The sequence below is a fragment of the Hyperolius riggenbachi genome, chromosome 4 (genome assembly GCF_040937935.1).
Source record: "Hyperolius riggenbachi isolate aHypRig1 chromosome 4, aHypRig1.pri, whole genome shotgun sequence".
Lineage (NCBI taxonomy): Eukaryota > Metazoa > Chordata > Amphibia > Anura > Hyperoliidae > Hyperolius > Hyperolius riggenbachi.
Genome location: NC_090649.1, coordinates 122,241,368 through 122,266,804, shown reverse-complemented (window position 1 = coordinate 122,266,804; position 25,437 = coordinate 122,241,368). Strand labels below are relative to the sequence as shown.

Sequence of the window (25,437 nt, the reverse complement as noted above, 5' to 3'; positions counted from 1 at the left end):
CCCCGCCCACCCGCTGCACCTATAGCTCCCACCTATGCTGTCACCCTGGAGCACCCATAGCACCCTGAAGTGCTATAAGTATAGCTAGAGCTGCGCGGGGACCGGCGGTGTGTGGCGGCAGTTGTGCGGGTCAGCGAAGATCTATCGCGACATGTTTGTTGAAAGCATTGGAGAAGTGACATACATGTACAATAGGATGTGTTGGGCTATTCATGAGTTTTTTTTTGTTTGTTTGTTTTTTTAAAGGGCAAGGAGTTGTCCAGTCCACCTTTTTAACCAAGTTTGCAAAAGTCGCAAGCCATCTGCACGCCACCTCTTGTCTTTTCATGAACAACACCTCAAGTCAGAATTGATTTAAGAAGAGCTTTAATGCTTTCATCATGGAATTGTTTCTGTATTGATAGGGCACGCATTTTATCATGAATAAATTTAATCATCTGTTTCCAATAGTCTAGTACTGCAGGCCAATCCCAGATGAGATGGAAAAAGGAGGGCGATGGGGAGTTATACTCAGGACAGGTGTCAAAGGTTGCAGAGTTAAATTTAATTAGTCAGGTGTTAAAAATCCTTGGAGCAGAATAAAGTTGTGTATTTCTTAACCATGTATGGCATCTTCCCAGTCTTCTTCTGTAAGGTCTACCCCATTCGCCTCACACTTATTACTGTAAGGAATTGTAAGGTCCAAAGCCTTATAATCTAATAGCGTTTTACATATTTCCCCTATCATATGCCAGATCGGGCCACCATTAATCATTTCAATAATAGAGGGTTTATACATTTGAATAGGGTTCTGGGGAAATTGTTCAAAAAAAGCATGGCACATTTGCCAATATCTAAACTCTTGATTAGAGTGAACATTGTGCCTGGTTACCAAGTCTTGGAAACTCACAAGATGTCCATCAGTTACTATGTGATGAAACACCACTTCAATACCCATCTAGTATGAAGGATCATCAAAGGTCATAGATTCATGCAAGTGAGGATTATCCCAGAGTGGAGTACTAGCTTTACGTCCCTTATCACTATACATTTTAATCGCGCAGTTAGCATGGCAGATCTTTAACTACTTGAGGACCCAGCCTTTACTCCCCCTTAAGGACCAGCGCTGTTTTTTGTGATCTGTGCTGGGTGGGCTCTGCAGCCCCCAGCACAGATCAGGGTGCATGCTGAGCGATCAGATCGCCCCCCTTTTTTCCCCCCTATGGGGATGATGTGCAGGGGGGGTCTGATCACTCCTGCTGACTGGCATGTTGCGGGGGGGGGCACCTCAAAGCCCCCCTCCGCGGCGAAATCCCCCCCTCCCTCTCCTACCTGTCCCCGCTGGTGATCGGGGCTGCACAGGACGCTATCCGTCCTGTGCAGCCTGTGACAGGATGTCCTCTGTCACATGGCCGCTGATTGGCCGGGGATCGCCGATCTGCCTTACGGCGCTGCTGCGCAGCAGCGCCGTTCAATGTAAACAAAGGAGACAACCGTCTCCTGCGTTTACATTTAGTCTGCGAGCCGCGATCAGCGGCTTGCAGGCTATTCACGGAAACCTGCTCCGTGATCTAACAGGAAACCTTTCCTGATCAATTAGGGAGGCACCTGGCGACGCAGATCTGCGTCGCTAGTCCTCTAGCTACCACTTTGCCGCCGCACAGTATGAGTGTGCGGTCGGCAAGTGGTTAACGGATGTCGGGTATTATTTGTACCTATGGTAATCTCATCACGTCACATGTCACTTCAGGTACGCTGTTGAAAATGACGGACTTTAGTTGTGCTAGCAGATCAAAAAAGTGATGTATTAAAGGATACCCGAGGTGACATGTGACATGATGAGATAGACATGTGTATGTACAGTGCCTAGCACACAAATATCTATGCTGTGTTTCTTTTTTTCTTTCTCTGCATGAAAGAGTTAAACATCAGGTATGTAAGTGGCTGACTCAGTCCTGACTCAAACAGGAAGTGACTACAATCTGACCCTCACTGATAAGAAATTACAACAATAAAACACTTTCCTAGCAGAAAATGGCTTCTGAGAGCAGAAAAGAGATAAAAAGAGTCAATAGTTCATAGATTTTAGCTCTGGCATACTTCAATGAACGGGTCATTGAGCAAGAACAATAAAACAGTAAAAACTTAAAAAGTAGATTTAAGCATAAACTAAAACTGTGGAATATCTTAAAAAGTCATTTTTAGGAGAAGGATGATAGACATAATTGTTTATTTCATTCGTTTATTTTCGTCTTAGGTGTCCTTTAACCCTGTTCTGTGCACAGTGCTGGCATCACTATGGGAAAGTAGTAATAGTAGAAGAATATTAAGGTGAACGGGTCTGTTGCTTTAAGATGTAGATCATGTCCCATGTATCTAAAATGATCCACATACCTTGAGGGAAGGTTTGCTTTAATATAAAAAGATAAGTATTGTACACATTCGCATGGGTGCATGCACTTCCCTTGCCAAATATCAAGTGGTGAGCTTCTTATGACTGTTTGGTTAGCACCTTAGGGCTGGTTCACACGGGCATCTGCCCGGCTTTCAGAGGCGTTGCGTTTGGCGGCGTTGCAGCAGCGTCGCATTCGAGCTTTCAGTGGCGTTCAGTTGCAGTCAGCATTTTTCTCCCCACAGGGGGACATTAGCCGCCAGGAAAAAAATCGGGATCTGAACGCCGCGTTCGTGCAAACGCCGGTAAAAGCCCGGTACAAACGCTTAACGCCGAGTCCCGAATGCCAGTGGTAAATGCAGGGCAGCCGCCCGTGTGAATCAGCCCTAACTCCATCCAAAGCTTTTAATTCAGTTTTGGATATATTCATGAAGGGGTTTAACTTGTGCTGTGGTTTATTGCTATCTGTTTTAAGGAGATTTTTTGGTCACTTTGTGTCCCCAGCTCCAGATGTCACTGGGCGCAACTCTCTTAAAGAAAACCTGTAACATCAAAAAGTTCCCCTGGGGGTACTCACATCGGGAGGGGGAAGCCTCAGGGTCCCAATGAGGCTTCCCACGCCGTCCTCCGTCCATCGGGGCTCTCGCTGCAGCCCTCCGAACAGCGGCAATGTAAATATTTACCTTCCCGGCTCCTGCGCAGGCGCTGTGGCGGCTCTCGGCTCCGAAATAGGCGGAAATACCTGATCGCCGTCGGGTCTGCTCTACTGCGCATGCGCAAGTCTCCGGCGCCTACGCACTAGAGCGGACTCGACTGAGATCGGGTATTTCCGTCTACTTCGGAGCTGAAAGCCGCAACAGCGCCCCCGCTGGAGCCTGGAAAGGTAAATATTGAACAAGCTGACGGATTTGTTGGGCCGCTGTTCGGAGGGCTGCAGCAAGACTCCCATGGGACAGAGGACGGCGTGGGAAGCCTCATTGGGACCCTGAGGCTTCCCCCTCCCAAGGTGAGAACCCCCCAGGGGAACTTTTTGATGTTACAGTGTCTCTTTAAGCAAAGACAGACACACACAATAAAAAATTAAAAAAACAACAACTATTGCATGGAGAAGATAAAAAAAACACTGTTTTTAATGCTGTCTTTGTTACTTTGTGGGAGTAGGTAGAAAAAAAAACAAAGTTTTGTAAAAGTAACACCTTTTAATGGCTAACTGATAAAGTTAAATTATTGCCAGCTTTCTGGGATGTAGTCTCCTTCTTCAGGCATATTTCCATGATGTGCTACTTTGTGGGACATTTCCCTTCACAGGAAGAGATGATGGCCAATCTCCACACATAACAGTAACATCCTGATTTACAGCATAGATACAAATGCAGTTTTTAGCAGCTGGAAGATTTAATGCTGCAGTGAGTGACCTTGTTTTATTGTTTTTGCTTTGCATTGATTATTTTGTACCCTAGAAGACAGGGGAAATCAATACCTCACTCAGGAGACCAGTCTGGCGTGATTAGACTCTCACATTGCTCAGTGCTGCAATTTAGTTTTCTACTAGAAAAGTGTCAGTGGGGATGGTCAGCTAGATGCTAATAATTTCAAGTGGATGTAACGTTTATCCTAATTGTATGCAAGTTATTTTCACCTGCCAAATATCATCCTGTGAAACTGATCAGTTTCCAAGCTAGAGAAATAAAATTCTACCAATGTAGAATTATTAGCATTTCACTGACTGTTCCTAATTGCCAACATTTAAAGTGTTCCTGTGCCCAAAAGTTAAAGTGAACCAATTCTCCTTCACAGCCAGGTGGGCTGTGATGATACATAATTTTCCCTGTTCTAAAACAGCTGTTTCAGGGCAGCCTGACCCGTCCATGCGAAAGTGCCAGCTGCTTATTAGGGTGTCACTGTGCTTTTCAGTCTTGTGTTCAGGTTTTCTTTAAAGGAAACCTTAGGTATGTTTTTTTTAAAAGTATTTCACTTATCCTGGGGCTTCTGCCAGCCACCTGCAGCCACCCTGCGCCAGTCCCCCGCTACGGCTCAGTTTTGTTATGGCTGACTTTTCCATTTGATGGCCACTGCACCTGCGCCCTGGCTGTGCGCGTCCTCGTTCATGCTCCCGTTCCCGGGAGCGTCATGCACAGGCACAGTATGTACTTAATAAAATTAAAGGACAACTGTACCGAGAGAATTATTCATACCCCTGGCAAATTTTGACTTAAAGTTACTTTTATTCAACCAGCAAGTAATTTTCTGAAATGACATAAGTGTCTCCCAAAAGATAAGGCGATGTATAAGAGGTATGATTCAGCTTTTATTTACATTTGAGCAAAAAGTGTCCAGTCCAAAATTATTTATAATATATTTATTCACAAATCCAAAAGTTCTGTACCATTCCAAAAGAGTCCAAGCTGTTCTAAAGCATCCTAATTACCCTGATTGATTGGGAACAGCTGTTTTAATCAACTCAACAGGTGAAAAACAGCAGCTCTCTGTAGTTGGTTTGTGGACAGTTGTGGCTAATGCTGGGAATACACGGTTTGTTTTCAACCACTTAAGGACCGGCTGAATTTTCAATGATCTGTGCTGGGTGGGCTCTTCAGCCCCCAGCACAGATGTCCTGCTGGGGGAGTCTGATTGCCGCCGGCTTGCTGTGCCTAGCGGGTGGGGTATGCTCCTCAAAGCCCCCCTCCGCAGCGCTATTCCCCCCTCCCTCTCCTTCCCTCCCCTCCTCACTATAGGCGGTACAGGACAGCGATCCGTCCTGTACCACCTCAGATAGCCTTCAGCCTTTCAGATGCCGGCGATCCTCGGCTAATCAGAGGCCAGGGATTGCCGATCTCCTTTACGGCGCTGCTGTGACAGCAGCGCCATACGATGTAAACACCAGGGATTACTTCCCCGGGTGTTTACATTTAGCCTGCGAGCCGCAATCGGAGGCTCGCAAGATGTTCACGGAGCCCCCGCCGTGCACTGACAGGATCGAGCGGCCGTTTTCATAGAAACCCACATGCGACCAGCCGCCGCCTATCGGTGTTGGCTGGTTGTTAAGTGGTTAAGCTGATAAGATGGTTCGATAGATAATTTCCAACATGTCCGATCTCCCTTTCGATCCTATGGCCACTCGTTTTCTGATAGAAGTGAATGGAAAAAGATAAGAAAAACAAGCGGAAGATAAGAATCGAGAGCTGAATCAAGCGGCAAAAACGATTGAGAGCAGAAACGCATGGCAGAAACGAACCGTGTATTCCCAGCATCAGACAAAGGAGCTCAGTGAGGACCTGCGGCTGCGCATTGTGGCTGCTCATAAGTTAAGAAGGGGCTACAAGGCCATTTCTAAATGTTTTTAAGTTCCAGTGGCTACAGTGCAAAGTATTATTAAAAAATACGTATATGTTCCGCACTGTGGAAAATCTCAGAGGACATGGTCGGAAGCCAAAAGTGACACCTGTGCTGGCCAGGAGAATAGTGAGAGAGGTGAAAAAGAATCCAAGGATCATCACCAAGGCCATCCTGGTAAATCTGGGCTCTGCTGGTGGCAATGTCTCAAGGCAGACAATCCAATGGACACTGCACACTGCTGGGTTCCACGGATGCAGACCAAGGAGGACGACACTTCTCCAGATAAGGCTCAAAAGCTTGCTTGGCCTTTGCAAATGCTCATCTGGACAATGAAGACAACTTCTGGTCTTCTGTGTTATGGTCAGATGGAGCAAAAATTGAATTGTTTCGTCACAATGATTCATTTGGAAAAAAAAGGAGAAACCTTCAACCCAGAGAACACCATCCCCTCTGTCAAATATGGTGGTGGGAACCTAATGCTTTGGGGGTGTTTTTCAGCCGATGGATCAGGGAACCTAATCACAGTAAACGGCGCCATGAAAAAAGAGCAATACATGAGGATTCTTAACGATAACATCAGGCAGTCTGCAGAGAAACTTGGACTTGGGCACCAGTGGAGAGTTCAGCATGACAATGACCCAAAACACTCAGCAAAAGTGGGGAAGAAATGGTTAGCAGATAACAACATTAACGTTTTGGATTGGCCCAGTCAGAGTCCTGACTTGAATACAATTGTGAATCTGTGGAGGAAGCTCAAGATCAGGGTGATGGAAAGAAGACCCTCCAACCTGAAAGATTTGGAGCTCATTGCTGAAGATCAGAGGTCAGAGAGGAAGGGTGGGTAAAATAGTTTGCGGTTATACACATATGTAATATTATAAAATAATATTAAAACCCAACTAAACCCAAAACTGACCAAGGATCTTCTGAAATAAATGATGCCTGTTAGAGCTGGGGCACACCAAGAGGGCTTCTGAGCGCTTTTTAAATGCTAGAGCTTTAAAAAGCACTTGGCAATTTTATTTGAATAGTATGGATGACACCAGAGCAATGTGGCTTTTTCCCAAATGCAAACACGGGTCCTGCAGCATTTCTGCACTTCTCTGAGGCGATTCAGCCTCAATGTTAAGTATAGGAAAGTGAAAAACCGCTCTGAAAAGCGCTAGATCAGGGCGATTTTTCAAGCGTTTTTGTGACAAAACCAGTACACTAGCAGCTGTACTGTACATAAAGAAAAATGCTACCCAAAAACGTTCCAAAAAACACTAGGTATAAACAGAAAATCGCTAGGCACATGCCTAGAGTCGCCTTGAAAAATCGCTTCAAAAAGCACTGAGCATTTGCGCTTACGCTAGCGCTTTTTGGTGTGCACTGGCCCTTAGTGAGAATTATAAGTGTTCATTTTATAATGGAACTTTTCCAATTGAAAAATACTTTGTGTTGCTGTGCTTGCTGCAGCTGTGCTTGCTGCAGCTATGCACCTATTTGTACAGACTTAGATCAAGACCTCTAAATCATGTCATTTCCAGTTTCCAGAGCTGTTAACACCTGATTCCTGTGAACTACAAAGCTCGATCTCCTCATGTAGTCTTCGGTGTATGTATTCAGTAAATGTTGGTAAAACTGCCAAGCGCAGAGAGCACAGAGCAATTTTACTGCTACCACCATCAATGAGGTAGTGGCCATTGCACAGTCAGTGCAACTTGAGTTACCTAGGTAACATGTACGTTACAAAGATACTGAGCGGTAGCCTGGTAACGTACAAATTACTATGAAACCCGGAATGTGCTAACTGCGCAATGTGCACCACCCTACTGTCAGTAGTACCACTAGAATTCCTGTGAGCTCTCTGCACAGCAGTTTTGCATGTGATGGGTGTAACACAGGGAATCTGGGTAATGTAATCTGGAATTTATTGTTCTTGCTACTTTTCGTGCCCCATACTTACACTTGACTGATTCACCCACCCAGTGATAGCACACAGAGGGCAGAGAAAGTACTTTGAATTTGGCCTTGAAATAGTATTTTGTCCCCTGCTTTGCTTCTATACATTGTTATATTCACTTAGAACACAGAGTAGGGACACCAAGAGCCAAATATAGTGTAGTATGTACTGGTAGCTGAAATGAAGTAATAAGCTATACTCACAAAGCAGGGCTACCTCAAAGGGAACCACTGTATAGGCAGGTGGGGAGATTAGACCTGACCCCACTCAGGATTAATACGTAGTTCTCCATAGATGAGGAAAAAGGGGTAACACCCCTCCACCAGGGGATGGATACAGAGGCGCCAAAAGGATAAAAGAATCTAAAAAGTTTAAATCATGAGGAGGCAGTGGTGGACTTACCTCCTTCAAGCTGACACAAAAATTGCCAATGTCTTTGTCAAATACAACAAGTTTATTTACATACTCCGGTAGACAATGCAACGCGTTCCGCAGGTTTGGTCCTGCTTCATCAGGCAATAACAACAGAGCAATAGCATATGTGGTCAGTAGGTTAGAATTTTCCCTGTTAAATTTTGGGATTACTTAAACAACATCAGATACAGAGAGGATTAGTAGTCCGTACTATGCTCGTCAGAAATATTGCGCTTACAATATAGTGGAGCATTCCAAGAAGCAGTACAGCGCCCAGGGAGAGAACAGCCAAGAGATCAGTTTTGCGCAGCTTACGATTTGTCCCACTTGCTTGTTTACTTAAACATGTTGGTGACAGTGGTCAGGCCCAGCGCTGCTATAGTTTATGTTTAAGCTGCAGCTCTGGATGTGACATTCATCTTCACCAACAATAATTGGAGGTCCTGCTGGTATCAGTGGAGAGAAGCTGCACTGTCTAGACTGGCTCTGCTATTTTGACTGCCAAACCTGCTATCTAGGACACATCTGTGTTTCATGGGGTGACAGGAAAAGAAGTCATTTTTTTGCACAGGCTTACTCCTGCTGTTTCCCGAAAATCGGAACATCAGCTATTTCCAGTATTTCAAGCTGAAATAATGTTAAAACTATTTAACAAAAAGTACTAGTGAGTTAATATACTGTATGTATCCATATAGCTTTTTGAAACATTCAACCCCAAATTGTCAAAATTGCTATCCTGCTAACTTTGTATGGTACTTTCTGTACAAAAAAATATGGCAGCCAGCCCTCGGCCACTCCCCTCACCCCTCCCCCTCCACTCACTCAACAAAAACTGTATCAGTCCAGCAGGTAGAGAATACAACTCACTAAGGAAGGGGAAGTGAGACTATGGCTTATTAGTAATGAAGTTTAGATCAGAAAGGAATATAAGTGGGTTTGAAGATAAGATTTTGAGGATCTGTTTTAGGGCTTGATTCACTAAACCGTTATCTCACGCTATCAAAGTTATCACAAAGGTATCTCACGCTATCAAAGTTATCACAAAGGTATCTCACGCTATCAAAGTTATCACAAAGTTATCACACCCTATCAGTTAGCACGCCTTATCAGAGTAGCATAGCGAGCGCTACGAACCCGCAGGGGCTCAGGGCAGGATGAGTGCCATTGCCAATTAGCAGGCATAAGTTAGTAGCGCTCGCTATGCTACTCTGATAAGGGGCTTGATTCACTAAACCGTGATAACTCATATCACAGCCATTTTCGCATGCGTTTTTACGAATTTTCGCACAAAAACGGTTGCATTTTTGCATGAAAATTCGCGATTGTGTGGGAAAATTAACATTTTCGTGCAAAAATTTGTGACCGTGCGAAAATGCAAAAATGCGCGAAAAACAGCCGTGATATGAGTTATCACGGTTTAGTGAATCAAGCCCGAAAAAAAGTTATGCACGCTTTAACGTGCGCAAAACGCTAGCGCGACCGTGATATCAGCTATCACGGTTTAGTGAATTAAGCCCAAGGCGTGTTTACTTTGATAGCGTGTGATAACTTTGATAGCGTGTAATAACTTTGATAGCGTGTAATAACTTTGATAGCGTGTGATATTTGTCTCATCACGGTTTAGTGAATCAAGCCCTTAATGTGATAAAAATTAAGGTTTACATTTCCCTAATTATCCGAAAAGGCAAGTTAGCCAATAACTGCTTTACCATTTTGTGTTCATAACAAAACTGCTGCAGAGGCAAATCTGGGATCCTGATGGAAAACATGGGAGTCATGGATCCTGATGGAAAAGAGGGTTTTTCTTTTGTACAAGGGGCACAAGAGACTGTAATTTGCTAAGGCGGTAGAAGGAGTGTTTATGCAGCCCACCATTGTTTTGGTGGGTGGAGGGGTTGGGGCGAGAGGTGTTATGGTGGCTGTACGTTATTGGAGGGGAGGAGAAATAAGGTTGTAGCACTTTTATGGAGGAGAGGTGGAATAAGGGCTGCATGTGTTGGGGGGAAGGTGGGAGAGGATGGAGTTGTGATGGCTACACTTGTTTACTTGGTGTAGGTGGAGTCTAAAGAACGGGGCCCTATGGAATTTTTGCAGGGGGGTGCCATGGTTTGTAATTATGCCCCTGCCTAAAGCCACACCCATTTCTTCATCAGGTCCACACTGTAAACAATCCCTTCAAAAACTTAACAGGGTTTTTTACCACAGTTAACAAAAACCCTAGCTTAGCATCTGCCCCGCCCATTTTTCATACATAATGGATAAATCAGTGACAGTGGCATGACGATGGCCATTTCTCACCTGCACTTCATCCCACTGAAGCGTTGTCACCTTTTGTCCCAGGCGTGGTCGCCATGTGGGAAGTGCCATAATAGCTGGAGTTGCTTCCGCAGTGGGCTCTGCTGTTGTGGGCAGGAATTCTGGCATATCGGTGATAGGTGTCTCTGTGGTGTCCAGATCTGGAGAGTCACAGTTCACTCCTGCAAACCCATGATTGCAGAGACATAAGTAGCCATCCCCGTGGACACTGCAGTTTCCATGGATACAAGGATTCTCTGCGCAGGGATCTGTGAAAAACTGGGGGAAAAATACAGCAGCACGTTACTAATGGAATGCTTTTTGCAGTTTACCTCAGGGTTCTGTTCTAATAATGTGGGTGTAGTTCACTTTTTTGCACAACACAAAACAACGTAAACTCTATTAAACTTGTATTCCACTAGTATAATTCTGACCATGTTTACAGCCAACAGAAAGGCATAAAAACAATTTACGTTGTGTGCACCAACACAAGTCACATTGTAGGTCAGATTGTATTGAGAATTCCATTAGGCTACTTACAGAGTAGGACATTGCGTTTGATGCGACATTAAGGTCGCACACCGCGGCCCTAACGCAAAGCATATTCACTTTCATAGTGCGATGTTAAAGTCGCAAGTTAGAACATGTATTTACTATGGAACGAAAACAGAGCATGCGGAACATTTTAAAAAAGGAAAAAAAACATTACTGAGCATGTGCAATACAAGTAACGCAGCAGATTCATTGCTAAACGCACAGCATGCAGCACTTTTTAATAACGCTACACGTTACACACTAACGCAACGTGTGCACTGTGAATGTCGCACAGACTTTGCATTGCTGTGCGTTACTCTACATTAAAGTATTTTATAACGTGCGACTTTAACATCACACTGTGAAAGAGCCCTTAGTGTGACATCAGAACAGAGCTAATGCCTGTTACACACCATGCAATTTCGAAATTGTAATGAAGCTTGGTAAAGGCAGGTGTGAGCATGGGGGACGAGGGGTTACATACCCAGAAGTCCGTCGGGCTCCTATGCGTATCATTCCACTCAGATGTGACCTATGGGACACGTTCCACGAGTCACTACCACACTTCCTCCTTCCGGCTTGAAGCAGGAAGTGCTTCCATAGGTCGCGTGCGAGTGGAGTGATAGGAATAGGAGCCAACAGATTTCTGGGTAAGTAACCCCTCATCTCCAATGATCACACCTGCATTAACCAAGCTTCATTACAATTTCAAATTCGAGTGGCTTTCAACTTGAAAGCCTATGCCTGTAATATCTTCATAAAGCATTGCAGCCCCTTTCACACACGACAGAATTCGTGTGCGATTTCCGTTTTTGCGAATCCGCATTCACCACGCATCTAATGCAAGCCAGTGGTATCTCATTTGAAATGCGTTGTGCAAATTTTCGCATCCAAATTTTCTACAGAAAAAAAACAGCCTACATATATAGGTTTCTTTTTTTTGCACCTGACATGCGAATCGCATACAATAAGTCAATGGAAATGCAAATTTTCACATTCCAAATGCAGAAATTTGTAAGCAAATGTAAAGTTAATTACATACAAATTTATGTAAATTAACATCATGGTATGCATGGAAAAATCAGAATATGAAAATTTACGTGAAACACAAGAAAAAAAAAAAAAAGAATCCAATGCGAAAAATCACAAAATTCAGAACTGCAAATACATTAATATATTAGAAAGCATGGCCAGAGATCACGAGGTTAAGTGTGTACGAAAACTTGTAGTGTACGAAAACTTTCTGTGCAGTGGCTGGATGGTGTAATGGTTAAGGGCTCTGCCTCTGACACAGGAGACTAGCGTTCGAATCTTGGCTCTGCCTGTTCAGTAAGCCAGCACCTATTCAGTAGGAGGCCTTAGGCAAGTCTCCCTAAGGGCTTGTTTCCACTGTTGCGACGCGATTCGCCGGCATTCCGACGCTTGTAAAAACGCATGCGGATGCGTTTCTGCATGCGTTTTTACCCGCGATTTCGCGTGCGATTTCGCATGGCAGGGTGCCATGCGAAATTAACCATGACACTGCTAGGGCAAAATAACATTGGAAAAGGTGCGAAATCGCACGCGAATCGCGGGTAAAAACGCATGTAAAAAACGCATGCGTTTTTACTATTAAATACATTAGCGGCGATTCGCACGGATTCCCGACGCAGGCGAAATCGTTGCCTCTTTTGTGCGTTTTTTCTCCGCAACAAAAAACGCACAACGCCACCGCAGGAGTGGAAACAGCCCCATCCACTCACATTACATGTGCGAATCCGCATGCGTTGGACGCATGCGGATTCGCGATAGTGGGAACGAGCCCTAAAACTGCTACTGCCTATAGAGCGCGTCCTAGTGGCTGCAGCTCTGGCGCTTTGAGTCCGCCAGGAGAAAAGCGCAATATGTTATTTGTCTAATAGATCTCAGAGCACTATTAGCCTGATGTGTAAACTATATTGGTGCACTTTATTATTATATAATTTTGAAAGCATTTTTCTGGATTAATTTTACCTTCTCATCCAGTAACAATAAAAAGACAAGAAAAATACTTTTTTTGTTAATTAGCAGCCAAATAGGCACATGAACTGTGGATGTAAAAATGCTAAAAATGGAATAAGTGATTCAGGAATGCTTCCTCCCCACAACATATGGCTGGCTTAAATAAGAGCAACTGAATATAGCTTAATGAATAAAATGGCTTATTTTGTACAATATTCATTCATAAATTAATATTTACAAAATAGTTAATGTTTGTCCACTGTAAAATCTTTCCTCATCCTAATTTACATTCTTCATCTATTAGTTTATCAAAGGTGTGGACATATTTTCTGCTGCCAAGATGCATCACTGTGAAGTGTTTGCTCATTGGACTGAGCAACTGCAGTTCATTAAAGAGAATCTGTATTGTTAAAATCGCACAAAAGTAAACATGCCAGTGCGTTAGGGGACATCTCCTATTACCCTCTGTCACAATTTCGCCGCTCCTCACCGCATTAAAAGTGGTTAAAAACGGTTTTAAAAAGTTTGTTTATAAACAAACAAAATGGCCACCAAAACAGGAAGTAGGTTGATGTACAGTATGTCCACACATAGAAAATACATCCATACACAAGCAGGCTGTATACAGCCTTCCTTTTTAATCTCAAGAGATCATTTGTGTGTTTCTTTCCCCCTGCAGCTATCTCCCACTGAAGTGTCAGGCTGTTTCTTCCTGCAGAGTGCAGACAGCTCTGCCTGTATGTAACTCCTCAGTATGTGAACGCCCAGCCAGCTCAGAGGATGATTTATCCAGCTTGTAAAAGATAAGAGAGAAGAGAGAAGCTGTCCTAATCTAAATAGTACACAGGCAGTGTGCAGAGAGGGGCCTGGAGGGGGGAGATGCATCACAGAACCACAACACTGAAGAACTTGGCAGCCTTCCAGACACAGGCTGACAAGTCTGACAAGAGAGAGATAAGTTGATTTATTACAGAGATGGTGATAGTAGAACGTGCTGCAGTAAGCCAGAATACATTAGAATAGCTTTTGGAACTAGTAGGATGATAAAAAACAGGATGAAATTTTTGTTACGGAGTCTCTTTAAGTGCTTTTATAAATAACTAAGAATCCCCAATGAGAACATGGACAATTCCAAAACCTGAGATTTTAACTACCTACTGTAGGTGACAGCAACATGGGAAAAGGGTACTTTATAGTGAATTTTATGCTGGAAGACATGTACATTTATATGTAAGTATTTTAAATTTTACAGTTTTTCACGATAGTTGTCCTTAGGCTACTTTCACAGTAGGGCGATGTGTTTGATGCGTCGCATGCGGAACATTTTTAAAAAGAAAAAAAATATATTACTGAGCATGTGCAACACAAGTAACGCAGCATATTCATTGCTAAACGCACAGCATGCAGCACTTTCTACTAACGCTACATGTTACACACTACCGCAACGTGTGCTCTGTGAATGTCGCAAAGACTTTCCATTGCTGTGCGTTACACTGCGTTAAAATATTTTATAACGTGCGACTTTAACGTCGCACTGTGAAAGAGGCCTAAACCATCTTACCCTAAAATCTAAAGCTAACCTCCACCTGCCCTATGTCCTAACGCTAACCTTACTAATCTATGCCTTACCCTGAGGCCTCGTTCACATTGCGTTCTGATCGCGTTAGCGTTCGCATTGGACGTTATTTGAAGCAATTTTTTTCCCTTCCCAGCATTTTCTGTTCATTGGACGTTTTTGGTAATAGTTTTTGTAGGCGTTTTTGCAGAGCGATTCAGTTTTTTCACTTTGACGTCAGTCAGGAAGTGAACTATTTGATCCGGAAAAGAATAAATACAACGTATTTATTCTTAAAAACGCAAACGCAACCTCTGCACAAATCGATTTTTGTGAGCGTTTCGTGTTTTTCGGTACTTATCCGTTAGCCGGGCGCATCCGGCAGGTGGCGCTAATTACTATTCCCCCTCCAGGCCGACATGGATAGTAGGGAAAGATGTAACTCTGGTGGAGTTTTGTCGCCACCTAGAGGATGCGCCCGGCTAACGGATAAGTACCTGTTTTTCCTATACCTTCCATTGTAGAAAAATCCCCCCAAAAATGGTCCATGCAGCTTCTCTGAGCGGAAAGCAGACAGATTGCCCTAATCTGAACTAGCGCATAGGATAGCATGGTGTAAGCACTTTCAGGGTGATTTTGAAAAATCGCAAGTGCTTGAAAAAAAACCTGCTGAGCTGTGCATGATGCATTTTTTTTTTGTCTAATATGGTGTCAGAATGGAATCCAGTGGCGCAGGATCAGCCTGCTCCAATATGTGTAAACTTTTTAGCTGCATCAGTCAAAGGGCTCACATGCCAGTCAGTTCCCTACTTCTAGATAACTTTATTTATGTGTAGAGACACCGCTGCCTCCAAACTTCCAAAGACAAAGTTCTGCTTCCTGTTTAGCCGTGTATAATAATGGAAACTTCTAAATATAATGTACTTTTTCCAGACTACTGTAGGGCTGAAGAACACTGCATGTGTTCCAAGAAGAGCTACGAGGAAGGTCCTCTGAGGAGCACTTGTGTGCAGTAAAATTCTGCTTGCAGAGATAGAAATGGGGAAGAGAAATGCTGCAAACTGCTAAGAGGATTTCACAAATAAATGGAAGCTGCAGCAAGTGGAAGCGGCAAGTATGAAAACCGTTTATCATTTGGTGAATCCCAGCACCCACTCCCTCCCTTTACACCAATATACGTCCTCTTCCTAATGACTAACATAAATTGTGCCGACATTCCCCCTCCAGATGGAGCTCCCAAAGGAGCTTTTTACTTGTCTGAAACTAATTGACTCAATCTTTTCCTTTCCCAAACTCCATGTGTATGTATCCTCTCATAGATGATTCCTTCTCTTCACTGGTCTTCCTTTTTCTGAAGCAGCAAAACAGAATTTGGATGGCTGATTGTGAGGAGCTCATACTGGCGGCACCAGTGTTGAGGGTGATAGCAGATAAGAATTCTGAATTTAAAGCCCGCCATTTGTTTCTGTTTTAACATCTTTATGTTGTAGTGTACTTAAACAATACTTTTTAATGACTAATTACGTATATAGATTTTTGCCCTCTAGCAGTTGCTCAGACATTATAGAGGAAACATTGGTTTTAAGCAGACATGAAAGCACAACAACAAATGTCTGTCTAATAGTATGATGTCTTTCTTAATTTAAGTCAAGACAGGCAAAAATGATGCAGGAAATTTGGGCGCACCATGCCCCGCCATAGGTTGCAATGTGAATTACGGCTATAGCGGTGCTCAGACAGTAATTTGGGCACCGGCAAAAAAATCGAGCCCAAATTACTATAAAAACCGCGTAACATGTCTGCCGGCAATAGCTGGAAGCCGAATTACAACTTGTGCCAGTGACGGGCTGGAGCGTAATTTGGCCGCCAGCAATAGCTGGAAGCCGAATTACAACTTACCCTAGAGGGGCAATATTTCTTAACGCTGCTGGAACTTTTGCAGGAGCAGGATGAGCCATCTCCCATGTAATGATTATTAACTATGCTAGACACAAGCGAAAATTTATATAAAAATGTGCATGCAATAATGCAAAAATTTGTATACAGGAAATCACATGCGAAATTGAATAACCTTGTGGAAACGGGGCCTAAGAGGGCGCATTCCTGCAATTTCTAGATACTTTTTATTTTTATTTTTTGTATTTGTGATGCTGGGTCTTGCAATTGTTCACCCACGATTCCACATTTTTTGTTGTTGAAGTTTTCTTGCGAATTTCGAATTCTGCTTTTTCCATGCATACCAATAAAGCTAATTTACACGAAATTGTATGTAGTTAACTGCACATTCTAAATGCGAAACTTTGCATTTCCATTGACTTGCACTGTATGCAATTCACATATCTCTTGCAAAAAAAAACAACCATGTAGGCTGTTTTTTTCTGCAGAAAATTTGAATGTAAAAATTTAAACAATAAAGCAAGTCAAATGCTGTGTCACGGACTTGCATTAGATGTGCGGCGAATAGGAATTTACAAATACGCAATTCGTACGCGAGTTCTGTCATGTGCTAAGGCCCCTAATCCAAGCGTCTGAGGAGTCTGTTTTTAGTTCTAATTCAAGCACCGTCAGAGAACAAAACTGGGAGAAAAACTGAGGAAAACAAATGGGAGAAACAGTTCTCCTTGATTGCACTCAGCAGAATACCAGATCATTACCAATGCTCATTTGTGTGTGATTGGTTCTTTGTAAAATGCAGAAGCAGGCATGCAGGTGACAGAACAAAATGATAGCTTTTTAGACTATTACAAAAAAGAAAAAGTAAAAAAAAAAACAGTTTTCCTCAGAAAGAAATAGAACATTTTTCATAACTATCTTCTGTCAGAGGATAGCCTTGCACTGGTGCTTTCATGCTTCCTTCAGTGTATTGTACGGGGACCGTTTGTCCTTCCAACTCTATTCTCCCTCTGCTGGGCACTTTACTTCATAACAGCAGGTATTCCTCTTTAATGTTTAATCCCCATCACGCTGTGTTAAACTCAATTCTGTGTGTATAATTTCACCACACAGTCATAAATCTGTCAGTGGGCCCTACCTGCTAATTGTTTCTCAGTTTATTTCCTCATTTAAATTGCCAATTAAGTTATATGTTGCCTTTATAGTAATCCGGCATTGCATATCTTTACAATCTGTTTGCTGATATAATTGTTTTTTGGGGTAGGAATAGTTTCTCAGAACTCTAGCATAGCTAGAGGCACACTAGCTGCACAAACCAATACAAACTGATTATGTAGTCAGGAAGACAGAGCTGAACCGTTCCATTCTCAAACACAAATGATAAAAAGAAAAAAAAACAATCAAACAAGAAAAACCACTGGCAGCACAAAGTACACAAATCTGTAGCAGGGCCACCATCGATTTCTCTGCCGCAGAAAATTGTGTATAACTAGAGGTGAAGAAGGCACATACTTTCGAAAATAGATTTCTGATGAAAGCAAAAAAATCAATGAGAAAAGTGTCCTCTCGTGTGAAATAAGATTGCTAACATTTTTACCATCTTTACAGCACAATTATTGGCCTTCTATATATTGTAAAGGTGGCCACTAATAATGCATAGGGCTTGATTCACTAAACCATGCAAAGTGTTACCACGCCAGTGAAAATCCACTTTGCACGTGTTAACATGCTTTGCACGTGCTAACTAGGGTGCTAAGTAGTTTGCATGTGCTAACTACAGTGCTAAGTAGTTTGCACGTGCTAACTACTTAGCACCCTAGTTAGCACGTGCAAAGCTTTTAGGCGTGATAACTAAGTTATCACGCTTTTGTGAATCAAACCCCTAGGGTTGGCACCTCATCCCTTTAAATACCGGCACATCTAAATTATACAGGCTCTGGGGCTACTCGCACATAATCAGTGCCTAAACTGCATTTTACTAGCCACAAGCCATGTATAATTCATATGTGCCGGTATTTAAAGGGATGAGGTGGCTACATTGATGATAAAATTAGGTGAACGATTGTTTACGAATGATTCTTTGAATGAATGATCAGAAATGATCGTTTGAGACCATTACTGGACTAAAATCTCCTAACCAATTCAATCAGATTAATAAAATCGATCCAATTTTTGGATCCATTTAATTAATCTGATTGGATTGGTTTGGAAAATGTTATCCTTTACCGACAAAACAATGATTTGCGATTGTTCATAAGAAGAATTGTTCGTAAATGATCGTTTGCCAAATGGTATCATTTGTGGCCACCTTTAGGATGAGGTGGAAGATTTCCAAAGCTCTGATTTGCTGAGGTCACTTCCTGCTTTAGCCTACACAGGAAACAGACATGACACATGACCATGACTAGCCAATCAAGGCTTTATGAATCTACTATGCGATCAAACTGATCATGTGTTTTGCCATGAGGGCCTGAGCCCACTGACACAGTTCTATCCGCTTTTTAGTTACACATCAATGGTACAGATGCTGAAAAGTGAACAGAAGCGGAAACAACTGCATTAGTGGGCTCAGGCCCTTAGTGATGCTACACATGACAGGCAGTAGTCTTGAAAGCTTGCAAACATTTTATGAAATTAGGAATTGTGAAAGTTAAATCCAATTCCCATTGGGAAATTCATATCACACAAAAAGCTGGCTCATCTCTAATAACATTTAAGGCCAGAAACCCACTAGGAGCGATTTTTAATCGCTAGTGATTTGAAAAAGCTCTTGCTAATGCAATGCTATGGGGGATTTTTATAAAATCACATCGCTCAAGTGGGGTCACACCCATAGCATTACATTAGCAAGAGCTTTTCAAATCACAAAGCCCTCAGAAAATCGCTCCTAGTGGGTTTCTGGCCTAAGGCCCATTGAACACACAGAGGGCTGAGCGCAAAAGTTAGACCTATTTACTTGTCATCATGCACAGGACATCCATATGGCTGGAATGGGAAGGAATAACCTGTCAAGATTATTATTATGTATTTATTTAGATAAAGACAAGGTGGTAGATCGGCACTAAATTGCACAGTGGCTATGGGGGTATCCGGTGCAGTAGTTGTGCCTCCAGAAGGCAGATGAATAGCACCGAGTACAGTAGAATGCAGTTTTTTTGTTGTCTCCTTTATTGCATCCCCATCATCCCGACAAACATTGCTGTGTAAATGGCCTGACAGCCGTTTTGCGGGCAAACAGACCCTATGTAATCTTGCCTCTGACAAAGCAGGTCTGTTTGCCCGCGAAACGGCTGTCAGGCCATTTACACTGCAATGTTTGTTAGGATGATGGGCAATAAAGGTGACAGTGAACTGCATTCTACCGTAGTCGGTGCCTGGATTTTGCCTACCTTGTATGTTTATTCGTCTTTATTTATTTATATAGCACCATTATCTTCCTTGGAACTGTAGAGAGTACAATATAGACATTAGTGGGTACCACAAATTTATACGTAGTTTATACACGCTACAGACAGAACCTAGAAGATTGTAGATATCAGTTAAAGGCTCCCTCATTACTAGTGGTGTAAAAGCAGCATTATTAGCAGGAGAAGCCAACTCAGGGCAATGGCTGCGACTATGACCAATTTACAAGAACTTTTACATCCTTACTTTCCTCATACAAGACAAATAGAAACATTATCATGAATTAGCTGGAAGAAGAGTCTCTATAACAATTGTGCTCTACTGGGTGAGGCATCTGGATGTACATGGCAATTTAAACCTGCATTTTAAGAATTCCATTATTATTTTATATGTATAGTGCCACAATCTTCCATGGAGTTCTACAATATAGTATGCCAGGAAACCTCCAATTCTTAAAAGAATTCTGCGCTGCTCTAAGCCCTCGCCCACACTAAGCCACCGCCGCCCACAGGGTGCCCTCATGCCTACTTAATTACACACGGAGGCACCTGCAACTGTGCTCAACCACCACCATCCCTCACTAAGCCGCCACCCACACTTTCCCGGACACCACCTCCTTATCATGATAGGTTTTCTAACTGCATGACAGGCATATCCCTTTCATGTAGCGTGTGGAGCACATATTAAAATATGTACCGTACATTTTGAGCTGCATGTTCAATCAGCTAAGAAGTACGTTACTGTAGTTTTAGTAAAATAATCCTTGTGATGCCTTTGCAAGGGTCATTTGCCTTTTAGTTTTTCCAAGGTAATCAAATAATGCCATAATAATATTCACACTACTGTTATATACCTGGAACTATTGTAACAGTATTCTTTTGTACCAGCAATTGACATATCTGCAGGTAGACAAGTAACATCAATTACCTGAACAGTCGCCTATAAGCACAGTGGTAATATCTGTCACTGTAGGTAAAAAGGTACTAGATTCATCATCTGCTTTACCAGAATTCATAAGAACCAGGAAGCATGGTAGGATACTAATGTCATGCTGTACCTAGAGACATTTTGTGCAGCAAAATGTAACAATTTCAAAACATTCTGATTGCTATATATTGGAAATAATGAATTCTTGCTACCACGGGTACCAAGATCTATCAGTATGCTGAGAGGTATACTGGTAATAAGTGAATATTTCTTCCTGTGTTTATACACTGTCTCCAGTCTAGTCCTTATAACAAGATAGTGTTGAAGAGGACTGATCCTGAGATTTTCCCAACAAAGGAGGTAAACAGGCAGCTTGCAAATTGTGTGTGTGTGTTTGTGTTCTGACCAAGCTGTAGCACAACATGGCAAGCAAGAATGAGGTGTGGCAATAGGTGGGTCAGACAGTTGCAAACATGTAACCAGACCAGCAGATGCATGACCCTTAAATAGCATAATTAGGCAGCATGTCCCCCAGATAACATAGTTAGGCAGTATGTCAGCACAAATAACATAAGCACCTTGCCCCAAAATAATGCAGGCAATGAGTCTCTGAAAATGACACAAGCAGCATGTCTCCAAATTAATACAGGTAGCATTTACCCCAAATAATTTAGGCATAACTTCCCTTAAAATTAGACAGGTAGAATTGTTCTACATAACTGTAACACAACTTACAACAACTGTATGCAAGTAGCAACTGTAACACACACTATGCAAGTAGCAACTGTAACACATGCTATGCAAGTAGCAAAACACATGGTATAACAGCGATAAATGTGTTATCTAGGTAATACATTTTTTTTTTTTTTAAATTAACGCAACGATTGCTACGTAACTGACGTAAGCAGCATTAAAATTACGCCGCCCGCGCACTGAAAATTTACTGAAGTTCCATGAATCAAACCCCTGGTGCTTCGGAGCCCAGCAACGGTTCTTCTTGCTCAATACTTTTCATTTCTTCCTGTACACATTTTGATTAGTTGCTCCAGAGAACGTTATGTGTAATTCTGAATTCTGCTTTAGGTGACTTAAAATGATGACATGGAATGAAATGTTCCCATTTGCTGCAGCACACACTCGGGTAACTAGAACAATCTAGTAAAATCTCTTATTTCTGCCACCCCTCAGAATAATATTTAAAGATTAACCCATCACAGTACAAATACAGGAGGCTGCCATTATTGGCATTTCTTTTTATGAAACGCTATTGCTCTCTGACCACCATACTCATCTGCTCATGTCACGTGTAGCCAGAGTAATGATGTGAAACAGACATGCAGCCAGTGAAGCCAGTCTTGTCCTGGCCTGGGTGACATTGCCAGTTTTGCCCCCCAAAAAGTATATAATGATAGAGTAGCTCTTTTATTTAAAACCCCAATTTCAGGCTCAAATATTTTATATCTGCACAGGCTCTCAGTGGCAGAGCTTGTAATTATATATAAGTACTTTAATTAGCTACTTTTGAATTAATCTACTTTAAAAATATCTGTACAGGAGCCCAGACCCCTTCCTGCACGACAGACTGGCAGTGCTATGGGCTACAATTTTCTCAGACGGGTTCAGACAGTGTCTTCCCTCTGCTGTCTGAACAATGGGAATGATGCAATCAAAGCAGCTGCAGCAACCACACCCACAGAGCCTGAAAGTTGATAGAACTCTGTGCTTGTAGTCAGCCAGTGAAAATTTCAACACAGTATTTTAAGCTGTAGAAGTAGAACCGAAGTCTCCACAATAACTGAGCAGTTATCTATTAGATTATATATTTAGTTTTGCACCTGGAGATGGGATCTCTAATTGCAGACTACCTTATGTGTCTCCCAGCTCACTAATAAATAGAGTAATCCCACTTTTCATTTTACTATTGAGAAGACACTGTAGGCTTTTCCGCTAAGAAATTGGTAGCGTCTACATGCGATCCAATAATATGCTTATAGTACACACCAGTAGCTGGGCACCGGAATCATAATCTGTGTCAAAGATTTTGAGCATTAGGCGCAGTACAAATGTCAAATTACTGTCACCTGCTGAGAATGGGACTCGATACCTTGGCGGATAGTTCAGGGCTGAGTTCTGTAAAGATGCACCACTATCCTAAAGTCTAGCAACATGTCTAATACTATGGAGCTAGTAGCAGGGCCGACATGCGGAGCACAATGGAGTGGCTTCCGCCAGACGTGGTGAGCAGGGGAAAGATGCGCTCAGGGGCTGTGGCATATCTAGAGGGGTGCAGGTAGGGCTCATGCCATGGGCACCACAGCACCATGGGCATCATACCTGCCACTTTGCTGCGCCGCCATGCCTGCCCTTGTGCCTCCCCATCACTCACACTCAGATCAGATGAATTCTGTTATCTGTGGAACATGGCTACTTAATTGTTGTAGAGGGCGCACTTGGCTTTTTAATTATATGATCTTGATGCACCTGGCTATTTAATTTGTTTATCGTGAGGCATCAAGCTTTTTAATTATTTTATCTGGAGGTGTGTGACTACCTAATTGTTTTATCTGGATGTTTATTGACTACTTAATAGGGAGGTTGGGGTAAAAGGAGGGGCACATATTAATTGGCCTTCCTGGGGCCCTGTATGGTCTTAATCCGTATCCAATGCTTTAACCACTTAAGGACCGCAGCATTTTTCTGTGATCAGTGCTGGGTGGGCTCTTCAGCCCCCAGCACAGATCAGCTTTCAGGCAGGGCGATCACACTCCCCCCTTTTTTTCCCCCTAGGGGGATGTCCTGCTGGGGGGGGTCTGATCGCCGCCGGCTTGCTGTGTGTAGCGGGGGGGGGGTCCTCAAAGCTCCCCTCCGCAGCGCTATTATGCCCTCCCTCTCCTTCCCTCCCTCCCCTCCTCACTATGGGTAGTACAGGACAGCGATCCGTCCTGTACCGCCTCAGATAGACTTCAGCCTATCAGATGCCGGCGATCCCCGACCAATCAGAGACCGGGGATCACCGGTCTCCTTTACAGCGCTGCTGTGACAGCAGCGCCGTGCGACATAAATTCCGGGGATTTCTTCCCCGCGTTTTACATTTCGCCTGCGAGCCGCAATCGGAGGCTTGCAGGCTGTTCATGGAGCCCCCGCCGTGAACTGACAGGAAACATGGAAATCCACATGCGACCAGCCGCTGCCTATCGGCGTTGGCTGATCGTTAAGTGGTTAAAGGATATCTGAGGTGACATGTGACATGATGAGATTGACAGGTGTATGTACAGTGCCTAGCACACAAATGGATATGCTGTGTTCCTTTGTTTCTTTCTATGCCTGAAAAATTTAGAAATCAGGTATGCAAGTAACAGTTTCTGTCTGGGTCGGAGTATAGCCTAACCTTCACTGATAAGTAATTACAGCCATAAAACACATTCCTGGCAGAAAATGGCTTTTGAGAGCAGGAAAGAGATAGTTCATAGATTTTAGCTCTGGCATACTTAAATTGATGTGTCATTGAGTTGAGACAATGCAACAGTAAAAACTTAAAAACTATATTTAAATATATAATAAAACTGTGGGATAGCTAAAAAAAAGGTAATTTTTAGGAGAAGGAGGATATATACAATTGTTTATCTCATCATTTTCACCTTGGATGTCCTTTAACGAATTAGCTGTAATGGTGAGGGGAAAGGTTTGTGTTAGGAGTGGAGAGGGGGGAGGGAGGTTAGTGTTAGGAGTCAAGAGAGGAAGGTTAGGATTGGAGTAGGAGGTTAGTGTTAGGAGTTAAGAGGGGAAGATTAGTGTTAGAATAGAGTACAGAGAAGGAAAAAGAAGAGATACAGTATTTCCAAAACGTTTGCAATATCAGAGGCAAAAAACACAGGCAACCCTGACACATATACGCGAGAAAGGATGCTGTTTTCAGAGGGGAAGGGGGCTCAGACTGAGGGGAAGGGGATGCAATTTCAGTGGTTGCCATAGGTGCTATATTACCCAGACACGCCCCCTGAGTCAGAGGTCACTCCAGTGTTGGGTGCCGCTAGAGATCGTTTAGGGCGATGTCGGAATTTAAGCCATCGTGTGTACATTGCTTTATTTCTGAATGACACCCTGCAAGATTACTTAAATGCGTTAGAAGAAATGCTTTTTCCTTTTTTAGCTGCAGAGTGCAGATGTTAATGTCTGGTGTAAACGATGCCCACTTAGATGCCAATTTCTGGGATTGGCAGGTCTTCAGGCTGCTGCAGCAGAGAAGAGAAATAATGGGATGGCAGATAATGATCACAGAGGAGAGCTGCTCCCTGCTCCGTTCCTCTGTGTGTGCATTTCAATGCAAGTGAAGTACACAGTCAAACACACAGGCAAATAGCGTGACCTTCACAAGGGGACAACGCAGAGACAACACAATAGAAGCTCACGCGTCTCTTCAGCCGCTAAAGGAAAACAATTCCTCTACAAAGTCAGATGTGTTTGTTTTGAGCCTTAAAATCACTTGACATAATATCATTGTTAGCAAGGTTTAAGCTGTAAAGTTACAATGACAAATGCGTCTTTGTTGTCCTTGCTTTAATCCTACTGAGATGAAAAATGATAAATGGTATTAAAATGGACTAAGCTGGAAGATTAGAACTCAGAATATATAATAATCTATCCATCAAGAGGCACATCAAATGGAATTTCCGCTCTTTGTTAAACAATAAGTTGCCATAATGATGCTCCTGATTGTGGCTATGTAAGGAAGCATTAGTCACAAGGACAAACTCCGCCAGTGTACTGTAGTGTTGGGGGTGG

The 25,437-nt window shown here is 42.9% G+C and overlaps 1 protein-coding gene across 1 annotated transcript in view; it reads right to left on the bottom strand.

Annotated features, from left to right (window-relative positions):
• The window catches only part of DNER (delta/notch like EGF repeat containing), a 270,976-nt gene that overhangs the window by 89,984 nt on the left and 155,555 nt on the right, over window positions 1–25,437 (bottom strand). Inside the window, exon 2 of the mRNA XM_068280500.1 lies at window positions 10,365–10,640. Coding sequence (XP_068136601.1) covers window positions 10,365–10,640 — 276 coding nt within the window. The remainder of the gene's footprint in view (window positions 1–10,364; window positions 10,641–25,437) is intronic.